The sequence below is a fragment of the Microcaecilia unicolor genome, chromosome 6 (genome assembly GCF_901765095.1).
Source record: "Microcaecilia unicolor chromosome 6, aMicUni1.1, whole genome shotgun sequence".
NCBI lineage: Eukaryota > Metazoa > Chordata > Amphibia > Gymnophiona > Siphonopidae > Microcaecilia > Microcaecilia unicolor.
The window spans coordinates 11,498,562-11,518,673 of NC_044036.1; the positions used below are offsets into that span (position 1 = coordinate 11,498,562).

The 20,112-nt window shown below is 44.7% G+C and overlaps 1 protein-coding gene across 1 annotated transcript in view; it reads right to left on the reverse strand.

Moving 5' to 3' along the window:
- Nucleotides 1-742: 742 nt before the first annotated feature.
- The window catches only part of LOC115471762 (V-type proton ATPase 21 kDa proteolipid subunit-like), a 98,868-nt gene continuing 79,498 nt past the window's right edge, over nucleotides 743-20,112 (reverse strand). The window contains exons 3-4 of the mRNA XM_030205579.1: nucleotides 3,693-3,776; nucleotides 743-890 (exon numbers count right to left, since the gene is read on the reverse strand). Of these exons, the coding sequence (XP_030061439.1) occupies nucleotides 743-890; nucleotides 3,693-3,776 (232 nt within the window). The remainder of the gene's footprint in view (nucleotides 891-3,692; nucleotides 3,777-20,112) is intronic.

Genomic DNA, 20,112 nt, shown 5'->3' on the forward strand with positions numbered 1-20,112 from the left:
GGCAGGGGGGGGGGATAAAATGTGCCCCCTCACGCCGAAGTCTGGCTACGCCCCTGGTGTACTGATATTTCTTCCTCGAACATTGTACTTTTACTTGGTCTAGTTTACTTGTTCGTAATGAAAATTATTCTTGCTTTCTGTGACACTGTTACCAAGCTATTACTGATGAATACATAAAGGACCTCCTTCAAATTAAAAAGATGAGGCCGTTGGTGAGAAATCACCAGAATCCAGGGCTGATCACCACTTCACACTAGCCAAAGGATTAAATGGTTTAAGGGGGAGACAAGAGGCATGCATGGGTGTGATTATGATTTAACCAGACACCCTTACTATTAAGCGCTATCCAATTACAAAATAACCAGTTTAGTCTGGTTGTAAACTTAACAGTTAAATGATTAATGGCAGATTTCTTCTAATGTTTCACGTATTACTGTATTTTAATTTGGGAAGGATCCATTATGGTCCGTAGTGAGTTGGCTTTATAAAATTACATGAAATAAATGCAAAAAAAAAAACCCTTTAGCCAGGGTACTCCAAAGGATAACTAGTTAAGCTGCTGTTTTAAGTGGCTAACGGTAATGAGAAATGCCCCCTGAAATGCTGCCCTAGCAGTGTTTCTGTGGCAGATGCTTTGGAACGCTCACCCACTCACGGATCTGCCTGCATTCACACCGCGCTGTCTTTTGCGGAAACCTGTTGCAAACCTCCGCTGCAGAGCAGGAGACTGTTCTCAGCAATCTTACACCAGGGTACTACATTCCCCAGATACTGCTAGAGCTGAAGGGCTTCCAAGTAAGAGAGAGAAAGTACCTGACAAGGTTTTGGTTTTAATCCTGGGAGCTTTCACACCACCGCCAAGAATACTGGAGCCGGTAACATAAATACCCCTAATCAAATTTAAAAAGAGAAAAAGGAAAACTGTGAACAGCGTCCTAACCTTCAAACAATACACTTGGGGGGGGTCCTTTCACAAAGCTACGGTAAAAACTGGCCTTAACATATCCTTACACAGGTCTATCCTGCACAATTTATTTCATTTCATTAGCACACAGCAATTGTTTTAAATTTCTGCGCCAGCGTTTACCACCATCTATTTTGTAGGCAGTAAGGGCTTCCGTGTTACCAATGCACTAACCAGTTATCGTATGGTAATGCACACGCACTGACTGGTTAATGCAGTAGTACCCACTCTTCACACCGACACCCCCTTAAAAAATACAAAAAAGTATTCAGTGTGCTGTTAGTGTGCACACACCTCAAAACTAACACAGAACACATTAGCTTACTTAAAGAACCCCTAAGTGAAAACCTTAAAACCATGTTATATATATATACAGAAGGGACCACACTCGCAGTGAAACAGTGTCTACACTGGATAGGGGGAAAAGTGTCAACGAACTGTGGCAAAAACTCAATGGATGATTGAACACAGTAAAAAGTCATCATAGACTAAAAATAAAAAAAAGTTTTTTTTTTTTTTAGTCTCTACTATAATAAAAGGCACCTTCAACGTTGTGAAGCTGACTCCGTGGCTTCAAGTGAAGGGTTCGTAAGGATCGTTAGGTTCGTCATCACGTTTCGACGTCAAGGGTGGTGGACCTATCAAAGGCGCGAGGACGGGGCCGAGAGAGATGGTTACAGAGTGACGAACCTGACGAAAATTACGAAACCTTCACTTCAATTAAGCCACGGAGTCAGCTTCACAACGTTGCAGGTGGGTGGCTGGAGGGGAGGAGGGAGGGAGGGAGAGAGGGGGGGGGCAACGATCCTGGAACTGGGTGGGAGGCCCCTGCAACTTGGAGGGTGGGCGGCCGGACCCTGGAACTTGGAGGGGGGCCAGGCGCACCCAGAAACTGGGATGGATGGAGGCGGGGGTGACCCAGAAACTGGGAGGGGGGAGAGACCCAGAAACTGGGAGGGAGGGAGGGGAAAGACCCGAACTGGGTGGGTGTGAGGGAGAGCGGACCCTGAAACTGGGAGGGAGGGGGCGCAGGCGGACCCTGAAACTGGGTGGGAGGGGGCCCCTGGCACACATTCTCATTCTCACACACACTCTCGCACACAGACTCACTCTGTCACACACACTCACACATTCACTCTCGCTCTGTCACACACACACACATTCACTCTTTCTGTATCACACACTCACTCTGTAAAACACACGCACTCCGAGGAAAACCTTGCTAGTGCCCGTTTCATTTGTGTCAGAAATGGGCCTTTTTTCCTAGTTTATATATATATGTGTGTTGAAAAACAAGTCTTTATGCATCAATGTTCCTCCAAATCTTATAGAGTCAAAAAAAAAGATAAATTTAAGTAGACTTACCTTTACAATGTTGACTCCAGCTTGCGTGTTAATTCACGTGTGGTCCCAACGGTTCCGTTTCAGCTTCTCAAAAGTGGAATGAGCAGCATATGTCCAATAAAAGGACTAATAAGATGGTGGCTGGGCACATTTTCTGCAGTAGTGCAGAGAGAAAAGCATTTTTTTTGCTGCTTGCGCATCAATATTATATGTATTGTTTGATTTCCAGCAATCTTAAATTTGCACGCTCTGCGGTGTGGTTCCCCGAGGAAGCAACGTGAAATGGAACTGGGTGGGTGGGAGGGAGGGAGAGCGGACCCTGGAAAGAAAGATTTGGAGGAACATTGATGCATCTTACCTTTGAATGTGTGCGCCTTCGTCAGTATTGGCTGGAAATCTGGTCGCAGCTGGTAGACATTTTTCACCTTCTTGGCTCACTCACTTATCAATTTGTGATTCTCAGGGATCAGTATTACAAGAGTCTACTGACTCCTAGTGAAGGGGCTCTTGTTAGCACCCTGGTTTCTTTAGCATTGAAGGTAATCTTCTCCCGTTGGAAGTCTTTACATCAGGCTACCTACCAGGAATGGTGGAACTTAGTGCTCCAAATTTACAAATTCCAATCACACCTTGCAAAGAAATCTTCTCGTTTTGCTTCATATAGGGAAAAATGGCTACCACTTGTTGCTTATTTTGATACGGTACAATGATAAGTACTACATTTGATGTGTGTTTTTTGGCATGTGCATGCTTTACACTTTGATTTGTATTCTCCAGCCCCCCCTCCCCTTTCCCTCCCTCTCTCTTGTTTTCACTTAATTTGATTCTGAATGTAGATTGCTGCTTCTTACATGTGAGCTACGATATTGCCTTACTTTGTAAAATGTTACTTGCTGTTATGTTGTGAGCTCTTGATGGTGGTATCTGTATCAAAAATCAATGAAAGAAATTAGGCAAAAAAAAAAAAAAAATTAAAAAAAGGGAGGGGGGAGGGTTTAAATCTATGATGACTTTTTACTGTGTGCAATCATCCATTGAGTTTTTGCCACAGTTCGTTGAGACTTTTTTCCCCTATCCAGTATAGACACTTTCACTACGAGTGTGGTTTGTTGAGATTATCAACATTATCTGCAGTAGAATTGATCTGTGTGGAGTAATATATATAAGGGAAACACCATCCATTGCTACTTGGTCCCAGCTGCGTTCTGACAGACAAACATGAAGAATGAAATGTTTTTTCTCTCTGCACTACTGCAGAAAATGTGCCCAGCCACCATCTTATTAATCATTTTATTGGGCTCTAACATATGCTGCTCATTCCACTTTTGAGATGCTGTAAAGCTGGCTGTGTGGAGGAGATAAATTACAAGGAAAGTTTACTTACCAGGCAGCACCCACCACAGAAAGTGAGATAGCCAGTCCAATGCCAAGGTTTGCCCACATGTAGGGCGAAGTCTCTGTTAAGAACCTAAACAGGAAATAAAATGCACATTTAATCAAGAACAGGTGAACTATACTGATGAATTCATGACCTTTGCCTACCCACAAACAGTAACGCTAGAGTAGCAAAGTTACTTACCTGTAGCAAGTGTTCTCCCAGGACAGGTATCCCTAAAACTTGGGTGATGTCATCCTGAAGGAGTCCAGTGAAGATGATGCCCAGCGCACTATACCTTTAAGAGGCTTTTGGCAGTAGTCCCACCGTGCATGCACAAGTGCCTTCAAACCAAATATGCGACCATCAATAACATAAAATAGCTAAAAAAAAGAATTCAACTCAAAGGGGAGGTGGGAGAGGTATAAGGATGCCTGTTCTGCTGTCTTTGGAGAACACCTGCTACAGGTAAGTAACTTTGCTTTCTCCGAGAACAAGCAGGATAGATGCATCCTTACACTTGGGAATCCCTAGGCTCACCAAAAACAACAGTAGGACAACAGAGTCTTGCAATGGCAAGACTAAGTTGAATCCAATTAACGTTAAACTATATACAAACTGAATGCAGAGGTGCAGCCTGGAACTGAATAAAAAGGGGCCTAGAAGGGTGGAGATGGATTCTAGACACCAAACAAATTCTGCAGGACCGTCTGCTTAAACCAATGGGGGCGTCGGGTACTTTGCTCAAGGTAGTAATGAGATGCGACTGTGTGGACTGACGACCACAGTGCAGTTTTGCAGATCTCCTCAATGGACGTTGACCTCAAGTGGACTACCAATGCAGCCATGGCTCTGACATTGTGAGCCGTGACATGGCTCTCAACAGTCAGCCCAGCCTGGGCGTAAGAGGAGGAGATGCAATCTGCTAGCCAACTGGACAAAGTGCACTTACCAACTGCTGCCCCCCCCCCCCCCCATCCTGTTGGGATTGAAAAACAAAATGCTGGTTGGACTGTCTATGGGCTTTAGTCCGCTCCAGATAGAAAGCCAAGGTTCACTTGCAATCCAAGGTGTGCAATGAACTTTCACCAGGATGGACATGCGGTTTGGGGAAGAATGTTGGCAGAATGACCAACCGATTAAGGTGGAACTCTGACACCACCTTAGGAAGGAACCTGGATGAATTCAGATAACTACAATGTTATGATAAAATCGTATGTAAAGTGGATCAGCTACTACGGCTTGGTGCTCACTGATTCTGCAAGCTGAAGTGACCACCACCAAAAACAAGACCTTCCAGGCCAGGTACTTCAGATGACAGGAGTCAAGAGGCTCAAAAGCAGCTCTCAGCAGCTGGGTAAGGATGACATTGAGATTCTATGACAGAGTGGGAGGACTGAGAGGGAGCTTTGTCAACAAACTTCTCATGAACCAAACAACTAGAGGGCTGTACAGAGATGGGTGTGCCCCTACACAGTGGTGATAAGCATTGATTGCAGAAAGATGAACCCTTACAGATTTGGTCTTTAAACCAGTCTCTGAGAGGTGTAGGAGGTATTCAAGCACTTTTTGTGTAGGACAAGTGGATCTATGGCCTTGCCCTCACAACAGATGGCAAACCTCCTCCACTTGAAAGTGTAACATTTCTTAGTGGAATCTTTCCTAGTAGCCAGTAAGATTCTGGATAGACCCTCAGGCAGATTCAAGGACTGAAATTCTACACTCTCAGGGCTAGGGTCTGGAAGCTGGGATACAGAAGAGACCTTTCATTCTGCAAGATGCGGGTCATAAATAGTCCAACCTTTACGTTCTTCAGATGACAACTCCAGAAGTAGAGGGAACCAGATCTGCCTCGGCCAGTAGGGCACAATTAAGATAGTGGATCCCTGAGCTTACTTGAGTTTCAACAAAGTCTTCCCTATTACTCTCTATTCCCAAGCAAGCTCTAATCAATTACACTATGCACTCTATATTCATTTACTCCGGAATCTGTAACCAATCTCTCAAGAACCATGTAAGCCACATTGAACCTACAAATAGGTGGGAAATGTGGGATACAAATGCAATAAATAAATATAATAAATATTAAAGGGACGGGAGTATACGCGTACACAGGAGATCCCCCCAACAATGCAGGAGGAAGGCATACAACGCTAGTCTGTCATGTGATCCTAGTCTGGGGCACTACCGAGGGACTTTGTTGTTGAGGTTGGTGGCAAAGAGGTCCACTGAGGGGGTACCCTACACTCAAACTCTCACGAGCTATTCCCATGTAGAGAGACCACTCGTGTGATTGCATGATCCTGCTCAGCAGGTCAACAACAAGGTTTCTTTTCCCATCAGGTATGTGGCTCTGAGCACCATGCTGTACTTGAGGGCCCACTGGCACATCCTGACCGCTTCCTGACGAAAGGGGTAGGATCCCCTACTCCCCACTTGTTGACATAGTACATTGCATTGCAACCTGATTGTCCTTTTGAATTAGTATAATTTGGTTTGTCAGCCAATCTCTGACATTTAAAAGTTTGAAATCTGAACACCAGTTAACCAGGATTGCTTGACTAAAGGCCCACTGTCTCTGTACTGTACCTTTTTCTTTATTTCTCCTTCTGCTTTTTTTTAATTCTTTACTATTTTAATTTTTAATCTTTTCATTTCTATACCGCTTTTGCTCTGTGCTGTCAGTTTTAGTATAGTACATTTTAATAAACTATAACCTATTCCATATTGCCCACATTTCCAGGAGATTAATATGAAAAGTCACTTCCTGGGAGGAAGAAGTCCCCCGAGTGTGAAGCCCGTCTACATGAGCTCCCCATCCCAGGTTGGATACATCAGTGGTCAATGTCTTCTGGACAGGTGGAATTTGGAATAGTAGTCCAAGGATGAAACTGGATTGAATAGACACCAGCAGTAAGCGCGCTTCAGCTGTGTTGTGACCTCAATGACATCCAGTAGGTTCCCCGTGGCTTGATATCACTGGGAAGCTAGGGTCCATTGGACCCTCCTGAAATGGAGGAGTGCCAAGGGTGTAACATGTACAGTGAAGGCAATGTGGCCTAGTAATCGCAACATCTGCTGAGCTCCTTCTGAATTTTGGCCAGCTGGCAAAGCTCAGCAGCTTGCTCCTGTAGGAGAGTGTCTGCAAAGTCTACTACATTATGAACCAAGGACTGCAAGTAAATGCTCGTGCAGAGCTGGTAGTCCTAGATGCGGGAGACTAGCATCTAGGCCTGATAAACCTTCCTCCCAAAAGGATCTAAGTTCCGGGCCTCACTGCCTGGGGACACCGAGGCACGAGACCTGGAGCTTCTAGCCCTTTTGAGAGCGGATTCAACCACTAGGGAGTGATGTGGGCCACTGGGTCTTCTCAAATCCAGGGGCCTTCTGGATCCGCTATATGGAATCCACCTTCTTTGGTGCAACTTGCACAGAGAGAGAGAGGGGTCTCCCAGTTCTTCATCTGTGCATCCAGGAGAATTTTGTGGAGCGGAACTGTCACAGTATCTCAGGGTGGAGAATCAAACTCCAGGACTTGGAATAACTCGGCCCTAGGTTCATCCTCTGATTCCAACAGAATGGTATCCGCCAGATGAAGGAGAGGAGATCAGGTGGCGATGGGTCCAAGGGTATGCTATATGACCCCTCTTGCGAGGGGTAGTCTAACTCTTCCTCAGACTCCCATGAATGGTCCATGCCAAACTCAGCGAAATAGTCCTGTCTCAGATCTCTGAAAGGGTGTCCAGGCCTCAGGGTTAGGTGCATGCTTAGTTCTCGACTTTGAGGAAGCTTCATCATCCATGAGTTGTCGTGCACAAGGAGACACCAACACTGATGCCTCTCAAGACAAGGGGATCAGAAACCGCTCTAAAGGTGAAGCAAGGACCACGGGGTCAGAGTGACTAAGTGCTGCTGTGGCACAAGTGCCCTCGATGCCTGAGCACTTTTGGAGCTGTAGCAAACTTGCTAACTCCTCCCTCAGCACGGCCCAGAACAAGCACCAGTAAGGCTGGGGCCAGTGTTGGCATGGAGACAGCCTGCTGAGTAGTTGGAGCCGTATCATAAGTGGCGTCCTGGCTGCATGGGGGCTGAGGCAATGGCACCAGAATAATAAAGGAGGTGCAGTCCTTTCAGCGCCAATACCCCAGAGCTCTCTGCACCATGCATCCAAAGGGAACTGATGCCAATGCTTCTTGGCCTTCACCCGATGCCTGATATCAGTGCCAAAGAGGATGTCGATGAATTCACACATGACCTTAGTATCGGGTGCAATACAGCTCGGTCCCAGCCCTCGACATCGAGGGAGGTGGAGACCTCCTTGATGCCAGTGCACTCCCAGACTATGCTCTGGAAGCCATTACAGTCAGTGCTTCTGATGTCGATGGACTGGACTTTGAGGTTCCAAAAAGTTCCCTCTGGCTGGCCTGATGTACTTTGTGCTCTTTTTCGCATTCTTTAACAGAGAACACAGATGGCACAGATAGGTCATGATGAGGCTCCAAGCACACCACACACCAGAAGCCACTGGGGGTCTTCTGGGGCTGACAAAAAGAACCGCAGCTACTACTATTACTACTGCTACAAATCATTTCTATAGCGCTACCAGCTAAATCAAAAGGCTTACCTCAAAATGAGCTCGATGCTCCGGCCCAAGGGGCCTCAGGAGCCACGAAAAACAAGAAATTTTAAAAAAGCCAAAAACATTAAGAAAAATATGAGGGATAAACAGAGGGTAAAAAAATATCAAAACATAAAAAATACCTAGGTGGGAAGGCACAACTATGTGAGAAAAAAGTGCCGAAATCAGTGAGATGTGACCTCTTTGTGCCACGAAAAAACAAGACTTGTGGAACCACTGCCAAAAGCCTCTTAAAAGTATAGTGTGCTGGGCAGCGTCCGCACCGGGTTCCATCGGGATTACGTCACCCAAGTGTAAGGAATACATCTGTCCTGCTTGTCCTCGGAGTATAGATGCTTCCTCCCTTCCTGACCGTCTAGCACTCGCAGGCATTCACTGCAAGCAGCCAGAGAGACTGGAAGGGGAGAGAAAGAATAAAGTCCTGGCTGGAACACAAACAAACAAAAAAACATGGCAAAACAGAAAAAGAAAAGAATCTGAAAAAGACACCAACCAACCCAAAAGATTAAAAGAATACACAAAACAAATGGGGAAAACATGCAGGACACGGTTCAAGAAATCCTTTCCAACATCTCTGCATGTGTGCATTCATATACTTGTGTGAGTCTTCGGTCTGTTCAGACCATCTCTTCCCTGTACCTCAGGTTAGAGGCAGTCTTATGGGTTTGTGTCCAGCACTGTAGAAATGATTAGTAGTAGCAGCTATTCTCAAACATTCCTTTCGGTGTGAAAATAATAATAAAGACGGCACCAAAAGGGACTCTGGGCAAGTCACTTAACCCTCCATTGCCCCATGTAAGCCGCATTGAGCCTGCCATGAGTGGGAAAGCGCAGGGTACAAATGTAACAAAAATAAAATAGATATTATTGGAGATTCTACATGGAATGTTGCTACTATTAAGATTCTACATGGAATGTTGCTATTCCACTAGCAACATTCCATGTAGAAGGCTGCGCAGGCTTCTGTTTCTGTGAGTCTGACATCCTGCACGTACATGCAGGACGTCAGACTCACAGAAGCAGAAGCCTGCGCAGCCACATTGGTGATCTGCAAGGGCCGACTTCTACATGGAATGATGCTAGTGGAATAGCAACATTCCATGTAGAATCTCAAATAGTAGCAACAGTGGAGGAGTGGCCTAGTGGTTAGGGTGGTGGACTTTGGTCCTGGGGAACTGAGGAACTGAGTTCGATTCCCACTTCAGGCACAGGCAGCTCCTTGTGACTCTGGGCAAGTCACTTAACCCTCCATTGCCCTATGTAAGCCGCATTGAGCCTGCCATGCGTGGGAAAGCGTGGGGTACAAATGTAACAAAAATAAAATAGATACTATTGGAGATTCTACATGGAATGTTGCTACTACTGGAGATTCTACATGGAATGTTGCTACTACTGGAGATTCTACATGGAATGTTGCTACTATTGGAGATTCTACATGGTATGTTGCTATTCCACTAGCAACATTCCACGTAGAAGGCTGCGCAGGCTTCTGTTTCTGTGAGTCTGACGTCCTGCACGTACGTGCAGGACGTCAGACTCACAGAAGCAGAAGCCTGCGCGGCCACATTGGTGATCTGCAAGGGCCGACTTCTACATGGAATGTTGCTAGTGGAATAGCAACATTCCATGTAGAATCTCAAATAGTAGCAACAGTGGAGGATTGGCCTAGTGGTTAGGGTGGTGGACTTTGGTCCTGAGGAACTGAGTTCAATTCCCACTTCAGGCACAGGCAGCTCCTTGTGACTCTGGGCAAGTCACTTAACCCTCCATTGCCCCATGTAAGCCGCATTGAGCCTGCCATGAGTGGGAAAGTGTGGGGTACAAATGTAACAAAAATAAAATAAAAATACAGTGGGGGAAATAAGTATTTGATCCCTTGCTGATTTTGTAAGTTTGCCCACTGACAAAGACATGAGCAGCCCATAATTGAAGGGTAGGTTATTGGTAACAGTGAGAGATAGCACATCACAAATTAAATCCGGAAAATCACATTGTGGAAAGTATATGAATTTATTTGCATTCTGCAGAGGGAAATAAGTATTTGATCCCTCTGGCAAACAAGACCTAATACTTGGTGGCAAAACCCTTGTTGGCAAGCACAGCAGTCAGACGTCTTCTGTAGTTGATGATGAGGTTTGCACACATGTCAGGAGGAATTTTGGTCCACTCCTCTTTGCAGATCATCTCTAAATCATTAAGAGTTCTGGGCTGTCGCTTGGCAACTCGCAGCTTCAGCTCCCTCCATAAGTTTTCAATGGGATTAAGGTCTGGTGACTGGCTAGGCCACTCCATGACCCTAATGTGCTTCTTCCTGAGCCACTCCTTTGTTGCCTTGGCTGTATGTTTTGGGTCATTGTCGTGCTGGAAGACCCAGCCACGACCCATTTTTAAGGCCCTGGCGGAGGGAAGGAGGTTGTCACTCAGAATTGTACGGTACATGGCCCCATCCATTCTCCCATTGATGCGGTGAAGTAGTCCTGTGCCCTTAGCAGAGAAACACCCCCAAAACATAACATTTCCACCTCCATGCTTGACAGTGGGGACGGTGTTCTTTGGGTCATAGGCAGCATTTCTCTTCCTCCAAACACGGCGAGTTGAGTTCATGCCAAAGAGCTCAATTTTTGTCTCATCTGACCACAGCACCTTCTCCCAATCACTCTCGGCATCATCCAGGTGTTCACTGGCAAACTTCAGACGGGCCGTCACATGTGCCTTCCGGAGCAGGGGGACCTTGCGGGCACTGCAGGATTGCAATCCGTTATGTCGTAATGTGTTACCAATGGTTTTCGTGGTGACAGTGGTCCCAGCTGCCTTGAGATCATTGACAAGTTCCCCCCTTGTAGTTGTAGGCTGATTTCTAACCTTCCTCATGATCAAGGATACCCCATGAGGTGAGATTTTGCGTGGAGCCCCAGATCTTTGTCGATTGACAATCATTTTGTACTTCTTCCATTTTCTTACTATGGCACCAACAGTTGTCTCCTTCTCGCCCAGCGTCTTACTGATGGTTTTGTAGCCCATTCCAGCCTTGTGCAGGTGTATGATCTTGTCCCTGACATCCTTAGACAGCTCCTTGCTCTTGGCCATTTTGTAGAGGTTAGAGTCTGACTGATTCACTGAGTCTGTGGACAGGTGTCTTTCATACAGGTGACCATTGCCGACAGCTGTCTGTCATGCAGGTAACGAGTTGATTTGGAGCATCTACCTGGTCTGTAGGGGCCAGATCTCTTACTGGTTGGTGGGGGATCAAATACTTATTTCCCTCTGCAGAATGCAAATAAATTCATATACTTTCCACAATGTGATTTTCCGGATTTAATTTGTGATGTGCTATCTCTCACTGTTACCAATAACCTACCCTTCAATTATGGGCTGCTCATGTCTTTGTCAGTGGGCAAACTTACAAAATCAGCAAGGGATCAAATACTTATTTCCCCCACTGTATATAATATTTCTAACCATTAGATGATGCTGTCAAATTTCAAAGGGTGGATTTTACTGTCTAACCACAGGATGCAACTGTCCCTGGGCAACAGGTATAGCTGTATTTTTCAACCACTAGGCATCAGTACACCAATAGTTAAATTACAAGATGTCACCATACATAACTATTAAAAGCTATACAGTTCTGCTAGTGTGTGTCAGTAAAATTTACAACAAAGAAAATGTACACCTGAATTACTACATAGCCAACCCAACAGAGGGAGAGTGTATTTTTTTTTTTTTTTTTTTAAAGAACATTGGTGACCTCCGACTGTGAAGCGGACAGTGGTAAGTAATAAATCTTTTAACATTGCTTTCTCGTGTAGCCTTGTATTTTATCTCTCTAAAGCTGTTATATTATATGTTATAGATTAAAGAGGTGGTAAAAATACTAAACACCACTAGTCTTTCAACACTCCACAATACTGAGTAGTGGATATTTGGGACACTGGAGTGAGAGTGGAAAGACAGTGATAATCCTAGGGTGGTACAAGGGACCCCATTATTAACAAGAGGGGAGGGAGCGTGGCAGCAGGGAGGGAGCGTGGCAGCAGGGGGTTAAAGGAGGCAGGTTGTAAAAAAAAACCACTGGGAAAAAAAATGGATGGGTGAATGTCATCTGGAGGAAGGGGAGAAGTTTGACAGGAGCAGTTCCCAAAGCTGCTAACTTAAAACATGTCAAATGTTTCTTATTTAATTATTTTGATACTTAACCCAGTGTCCCGATAACCCAAGGCAGGTTACAAAGCCAAAGCCGTTGTTAACTTTGAACAGATTACACATCATTTGGTACCAGCTGCCTGTGACACCAAATTCTCAAGTTTTGAAGGTGAAAAATCTCTACAGCAAAAGGCACAAGGTGGCACATCTCATCTACCAGAAACTTTGTAAACACAACATCGCTGTACCAGAAAAGTACTGGGATCATTTTCCTAATTCCAGAGGAAGGAAGTCAACGCGAATAACAAATTCCTCAAATGAATATCAAGCTGCTAGATTGTGGAAAGAACTTTCTACTCAGATTAGACTTATATCAGACTATAAGCGGGAGGTGGTGGAGATGAAAACAGTAACGGAATTCAAACATGCATGGGATAAACATAAAGGAATCCTGTTCAGAAGAAATGGATCCTCAGGAGCTTAGCCGAGATTGGGTGGCAGAGCCAGTAGTGGGAGGCGGGGCTAGTGCTGGGCAGACTTATACGGTCTGTGCCCTGACAATGGCAAATACTACAAGCTGTCTCGCCTGAATTAAGCTAAGTAAACTTTTAGCCATCGGTTTTGGGCATGTTTGTTGTATATTTTGGTAGGATAGAGTGGGTATATAAATGTTTGCCTTGGCTAGCTTAGGCTTTGTGTTATCCTTAACTGAACTTCAGGTTTTTTCCTCCCGGGGGGGGGGGGGGGGGGGGGGCTCTTTTAGGCAGTCTCTTTTTCTGGCTGGGGTCAGTTTTGGGTAGTTTGGTTTTTGGTGTCCGTTTAATTTATATTTTTAAGAGGGAAAGAGAGTTTTTCATCCCATATGTTTTTCTTATGTAGTATGAGTTTTTGCGTTTGGGTTTTTTTCTCTTTTTCTTCCTTAAATAGGAACCTATGATATTAACCTACTCCTGTTTATACAAGGCATTGTTAATACTTTGGTATTGTTCCTTGTTAGGAGGTTTGAGGTTCCATTTGTGAGATATATATTTCATATATGGGTTGGAAATGTTTTCCATCAATTTAAAGGGACACCTCCAAACTAACTTTACATATATTAATCAAAGTCCTCTTATCAGGTTGGAATATTCTTTATAGAGTTTGTATTCTCCTGTAGTTGTTAGAGATACTAATCAAGGTAAGGTATAAACAAAATGTAGCTCATACGAGTTTATCTTGTTGGGCAGACTGGATGGACCGTGCGGGTCTTTCTCTGCCGTCATCTACTATAAACTCTTCAGGGGAAAAAAAAATCTGTTCAGCAAGGCTTCTCTCTCTAAACTGTGATTTAATTTTACACTTTCTGTTTTGATATTTTATTGTACTGCCTGAATATTGCTTCAATTTCTTTAGTGTGATCCACACTGAACCTCTCTGAGGTATATGCGGAGTACAAGAAACATTGTAAAACACTAAGAGAATCTTGAAGAGAACGAAGAGGTTGTGATCACCTGAGACAACATCCCCATTCTAACAGAGAAACACCAGAACGGCCTTGATTCTAGACCAAGAAAATGTGACGGAAGGATACAGAAATATTTCCCCATCATTTTGGATACCACAGGCCTCATTAAAGAATTTCCAAGCACGCCTGGATAAATTGCCTATACACGTAATATCGTATGAACTCCAGAATGAAGCTCTCTTTGACAAGCATTAACAGTGAATTTAAAAGACTGAGAGCATACTCTACATACGCAGGATGCAAAGAACAAATATTGAGAAAACTTCAAACAGCCCAGAATACAGCAGCCAGACTAATTTTCGGAAAACCAAAATATGAAAGCGCAAAACCCTTACGCGAGAAACTACGCTGGCTCCCACTCAAGGAACGTATCACCTTTAAAGTATGCACCTTAGTTCACAAAATCATTCACGGTGAAGCCCCTGCATACATGTCTGATTTACTAGACCTGCCACCCAGAAACGCCAAAAGATCATCCCGAACTCTCCTCAATCTCCACTTCCCTAACTGCAAAGGCATAAAATACAAAGCACTGCATGCATCAACCTTCTCTCATATGGGCACACAATTCTGGAACACACTACCACGCAACCTGAAAACGATCTGCGAACTAACCGACTTCCGCAAACTACTGAAGATATCTCTTCGAGAACACCTACTGCAAGGACCAAAACACATGAATTCACACACACTATAGAAAAGCACCAATTCACTTTCTTCTGAATTCTCTTCCCCATACTTTCACCACACTCACAGATAAAACTGTTACACCCTAATATCCTTTCGTTATTGTCCTTTCCCTATCATTTCCCCATTGTCACATTCCATTGTTTCTATTCCTAGATGATATTTTGACTTTGTCTTCCCACAACTCTTCACAATGTACCCATAATCGTATTATGACCAATTGTATTTCTATATTCACAACGTACTGTAAGCCACACTGAACCCGCAAATAGGTGGGAAAATATGGGATACAAATGCAATAAAATAAATAAAAATAAATACCCTGGTTTAGGAACGAGATTCATTGCTGTCAGGGATCCCAACTTTGGAACACCCTTCCAGGCTAATTAAGATTACAGACATCATTAACAAAGTTTAAGACAGACCTCAACATGACCACACCTCACCTCTAACTGACATAACTCTTCCCTGTCTATCCTCAATTACCACTACTACTACTACTACTTAACATTTCTATAGCGCTGCTAGGGTTACGCAGCGCTGTACAATTTAACATAAAAGGACAGGCCCTGCTCAAAGAGCTTACAATCTAAAGGACAAGTGAGTAGACGATACGATGGGGGCAGTCAATTTGGGGCAGTCCAGATATCCTGAAGGTAAGAGTTAGGTGCCGAAGGCAGCATTGAAGAGGTGGGTTTTAAGCAGAGACTTGAAGATGGGCAGGGAGGGGGCTTGACGTAGGGGCTCAGGAAGGTTGTTCCAGGCATAGGGTGAGGCGAGGCAGAATGGGCGGAGCCTGGAGTTGGCAGTGGTGGAGAAGGGTACAGAGAGGAGGGATTTGTCCTGTGAACGGAGGTTTCGGGTGGGAACATAAGGGGAGATGAGGGTAGAAAGATAGTGAGGGGCAGCAGACTGAGTGCATTTGTAGGTAACAAGGAGAAGCTTGAATTGAATGCGGTATCGGATTGGAAGCCAGTGAAGTGACCTGAGGAGAGGGGTGATATGAGTATATCGGTTCTGGCGGAATATGAGACATGCAGCAGAGTTCTGAACAGATTGAAGGGGGGATACAAATACAAATGCAATAAATAAATAAATAAAAATCTTTTTAATGATGTTTTGAGCTGAACTTCAACTTTCCAATTTTCAGTCAGGGATCCCGCTGACCTCACAGAGCCTCCCCTTCCTTGTGTGTCAATATGACCCTTTCCTTTCAACACTGTAGTTCTAAACCCTCCTCTATATCTGTTCGTTTATATGTCTCATTTAATGTTAATATGTGCTAGTTTGTAAACCACCCAGAAGGCTGCCATGAGGCAGTATAGGAAATTCTTAATAAACTTGAAACTTATGCCAAGGCTGTACATCGCAAGCTGAAGGAGGAATGGGCTTCACAAAATAGATACCACCTATCGAACAAGCCTCCAAGGCTTACTTACCAGTGTTATCAGATGCAAATTTCAAAATAGTGTTGAAATATAAAAGCAAACATCTAAAATTCATCTCCAGGCCATCGTTAAACTGGGCCAAGTATTCCAATGGGTAAGGAATGAGAGAGGATTACAGATGGGGTTGCTACTTTTTAAAAGTACTTAAGTAAAATGTGAAAGTAGAAAGTCTTATAAAAAAAATACTCAAGTAAAAAAGTATAGCTCTTTGTAACATAGGCCCCGACAAAGGCAGCCATAAAATACAGCTGCCTCGCTAAAATTTAGCGAATCGCTAACAGCCAGTGATGGACAAAGGGAATCACATGCAAACGAGCTGAACGGATCCACCTTTGTGCATCCTCGCTGTCAAATGGATCTGATGCACTGGACCTCCACCTAACATAGTAACATAGTAGATGACGGCAGAAAAAGACCTACACGGTCCATCCAGTCTGCCCAACAAGACAACTCATGTGTGCTACTTTTTGTGTATACCCTACTTTGATTTGTACCTGTCTTTTTCAGGGCACAGACCGTATAAGTCTGCCCAGCACTATCCCCTCCTCCCAACCACCGGCTCTGGCACAGACCGTATAAGTCTGCCCAGCACTATCCCCGCCTCGCACCACCGGCTCTGGCACAGACCGTATAAGTCTGCCCAGCACTATCCCTGCCTCCCACCACCGGCTCTGGCACACACTGTATAAGTTTGCCCAGCACTATCCCCACCTCCCACCACCGGCTCTGGCACAGACCGTATAAGTCTGCCCAGCACTATCCTCGCCTCCCAACCTCCAGCCCCGCCTCCCACTACCGGCTCTGCTATCCACCTCTTTTTAAAATTTGCCCTGATCCCCCCCCCCCCCAATCTTTTTTAAAACTTTCCCTGGTGGTCCAATGGACAACGACCCCTCCCCCCGTGACTCCGGAACCTTTTTTAAAATTTTCCATGGTGGTCCAGTCCTCCCCGTGACCCCAGAACCTTTTAAAAAATGTTCTCTGGTGGTCCTATGGACCAAACCCCTTCCCCTGCGCAGGCACACACCTCTCCCTCCCTCCTACACCTCCCTGTACCTTTACAACATGGTGGAGGCAGGAGGGCAGGTGCAACGGTTTCTCCCTCCTGCCTGCCCGGAACAAAATGGCAGCTACCAGGCCCTGCCCAGTGCATTCTGGGATGCACTGGACAGGGCTAAACACCATATAAGGAGTTTTTCCTGAGGCAGGAGTCCTTGCTCCTGCCTCCACTTCATTGCAAAGGTACAGGGAGGGGTGGGGGTTGGGTGAGGGAGGAAGGTATGTGTGCCTGCGCAGGGGAAGGAGTTTGGTCCACTGGACCACCATGGAAATTTTTTTAAAAGGTTCCAGGGTCAAGGTGGGAGGGGTTGGACCACCAGGGAAAGTTTTAAAAAAGATTGGGGGGGGAGGGTCACTAGGAAAATAAGATGCAGTGGAGAGTGTTGTGGTCCATTGGATCACCAGGGAAATTTTTAAAAAAATTCAAAAAAGGGGGGGGGGGGGGGGGCACCAGGAGGTGAGACGTAGGAAGCACAAAAGCAGGCAGACTTTATAGCTTCCTGCTTCTCTCCTCTCCGACAGTTCCAGAGCAGCCGTAAAATTTCCTCCTTAAATTAGGGCTGCTCTGCAGCTGTGAATCCCGTGGAATACACATTAGATTATGAATGAGCTCATTACGGTACCAATGAGCTCACTGTAATACATTTGCATGGGGTTCTCTGTGGCTCCTAATGGCACACATAAAAGCCATGGAAAACCCCTTTGTGCATTCCTAGCTACAACCAGTCTAAAGCAAACAATAGCAAGGTAATCTTTGTGCATCTGGCCCATAGTAAGTGATGGCAGATAAAGAGCTGAACGGTCCATCCAGTCTGCCCACCAACAGTCACACTCATTATCAATTCATGATTAAATCAACAATGAATGTGACGACAGCGCTCCTGCATGCTCTATCAACTGTGCCTGGATCGGCTTCAGGTCCATATCTCCGATGCCAGGGGGATTCGCTTTCGTCAAGTCTGGGAGCCATTTTTATTTATTTATTGCATTTGTATCCCACATTTTCCCACCTTTTTGCGGGTTCAGTGTGGCTTACAATATGAGTTAAATATTGGAAATACAATTTGTTACAGATTGGTTATGGATTACATTTTGCATAATTATGCGAAACAATTGGAGTGTCCTTGGGAGTGTAACAATGGAGCACAAACATTGAAACATTGGGAGGAAACAATGGGAGCTTAGAGGGCGATAAGAAGGCATAAAGACATATGATATATATCTTTCTGTGATTGAAGTTATGAATGATGTGATATTACGGGAATGAGAGTTCCGAGGTGAATGTGTGATGCATTCGTGAATAGTAGGTGTGGACTTTATGTGTTTTGGTTCTTTCCGTAAATCTTTTCGAAAAGATGGGTCTTCAGTGATCTGCGGAAGGAAGCTTGCTCGTTGATTGTTCTTAAGTTGCGTGGCAGTGTATTCCAATACTGCGTGCTCATGTGAGAAAAGGTTGATGCATGTAGCGTTTTGTATTTCACGCCTTTGCAATTGGGGAAGTGGAGACTCTTATGTCTCAAGCCAGAAGCCAGTTGCTGAAAATTTGACCAAAAATTTTTTTTTTTTCCATCTTGAAGTCCTACTTTCTATAATTGTCATTTTGTTGCAGAATCTCCTTTGGGAGGGAGGAGGTGTTACTTGAATGTGCTGTTCCTCTGTTTACATGGTTTAAATTCTTTAGACAGACCTATACCATGTTGCTCTGTTTGCTGGCCCTGCATGAGCCTATGTTGTTCCTTTTGGTTTGGCAATAATGAACATGATTTAAAGATAAATGAAATTATAAATTTAAATGAATACCTTTTAAACAAGTTTGTTAAATTTATTTGTGAGAGGGTGGAGGAGGGAAGGAGTTTTGTGGTTTACATTTTCAAATGATTGGCACTATAAAATTTTTAATAGCTATTATGTACAGCATTTTTAAATGTATATTAATTTTACATTTGTAAATGTTTTGACTTTTAATCACTTCCATGATACACTGCAGTGTGGGAAACCAGCAAGAAATGGTAGGACTGAGAAAGGGAAACCCTACCTGAGAGAAAAAGGTGAGAAGCTACTGGTGCCCATTGCTCTCCCCCCCCCCCCAACCCTAAAGTCATACAAACCAGGGAATGGTACCTGTAAATAGCCAGTTGGCTCTCTTGGCTCAGTGGTGGATTGACTGCAGCAGAACCGGGTCAAGGGCATTATTTTCCTGCTACAGCAAACTAAGCAGACAAAGTGAAGACTCAGACTGAGAGCTCTCAGAGGGCTTAGTTCCGGGGGGGGGGGGGGGGGTCCCTGTAGACCTGCAGAAATGCCCACCCATTTCTGCCAAGGAGCTGCACCAGGTCCTGGCTGGAGATAAGTGAGCAGCGCTAACGGAGGGGTTATTGACAACTTGATCAGGCAAAGCAAAAATGGGGGGGGGGGGGGGGGGGGGGGGGGAGGGTCCACGCCTTCCACAAAGAAGAAAGCACAACACACAAGGGTGGAAGCAAAACCAAGTCCAAATGACCAACCCAAACAGGAAGTAAGAGCGTCAAAACAAGTTTATTTGGACCCTACACGGTCCATGTTTCAGCAACAAGCTTCCTCAGGAATCTAAAAACATAAAATATAATATAAAAATTAAAAACAAAAATTGTAAAAACAACAATGATCGATTAAATTGTGCCCTTCCCTTACCGATTCCTTAGCAAATCGGTAAGAAACGGGCATGCATCAAGGAAATCACATGCAAATGAGCTGGTCATTGCTAGCTCATTTGCATTCGATTTCCTTCCAAGCCAGTCGGCCAGCTGAGCATGTGCAGAGCAGCCAAGCGATATGCTGGCTGCTCTACGCATACCAAGGATGTCCTTTATGGGTCTGCACAAGAAAAGGACAAGAAAAGGGAAAAAAAAAAACCCACTACAAGAGCAGTGTTTATCTTTTAAAATACCCGCATGTAGATACGATTATGTA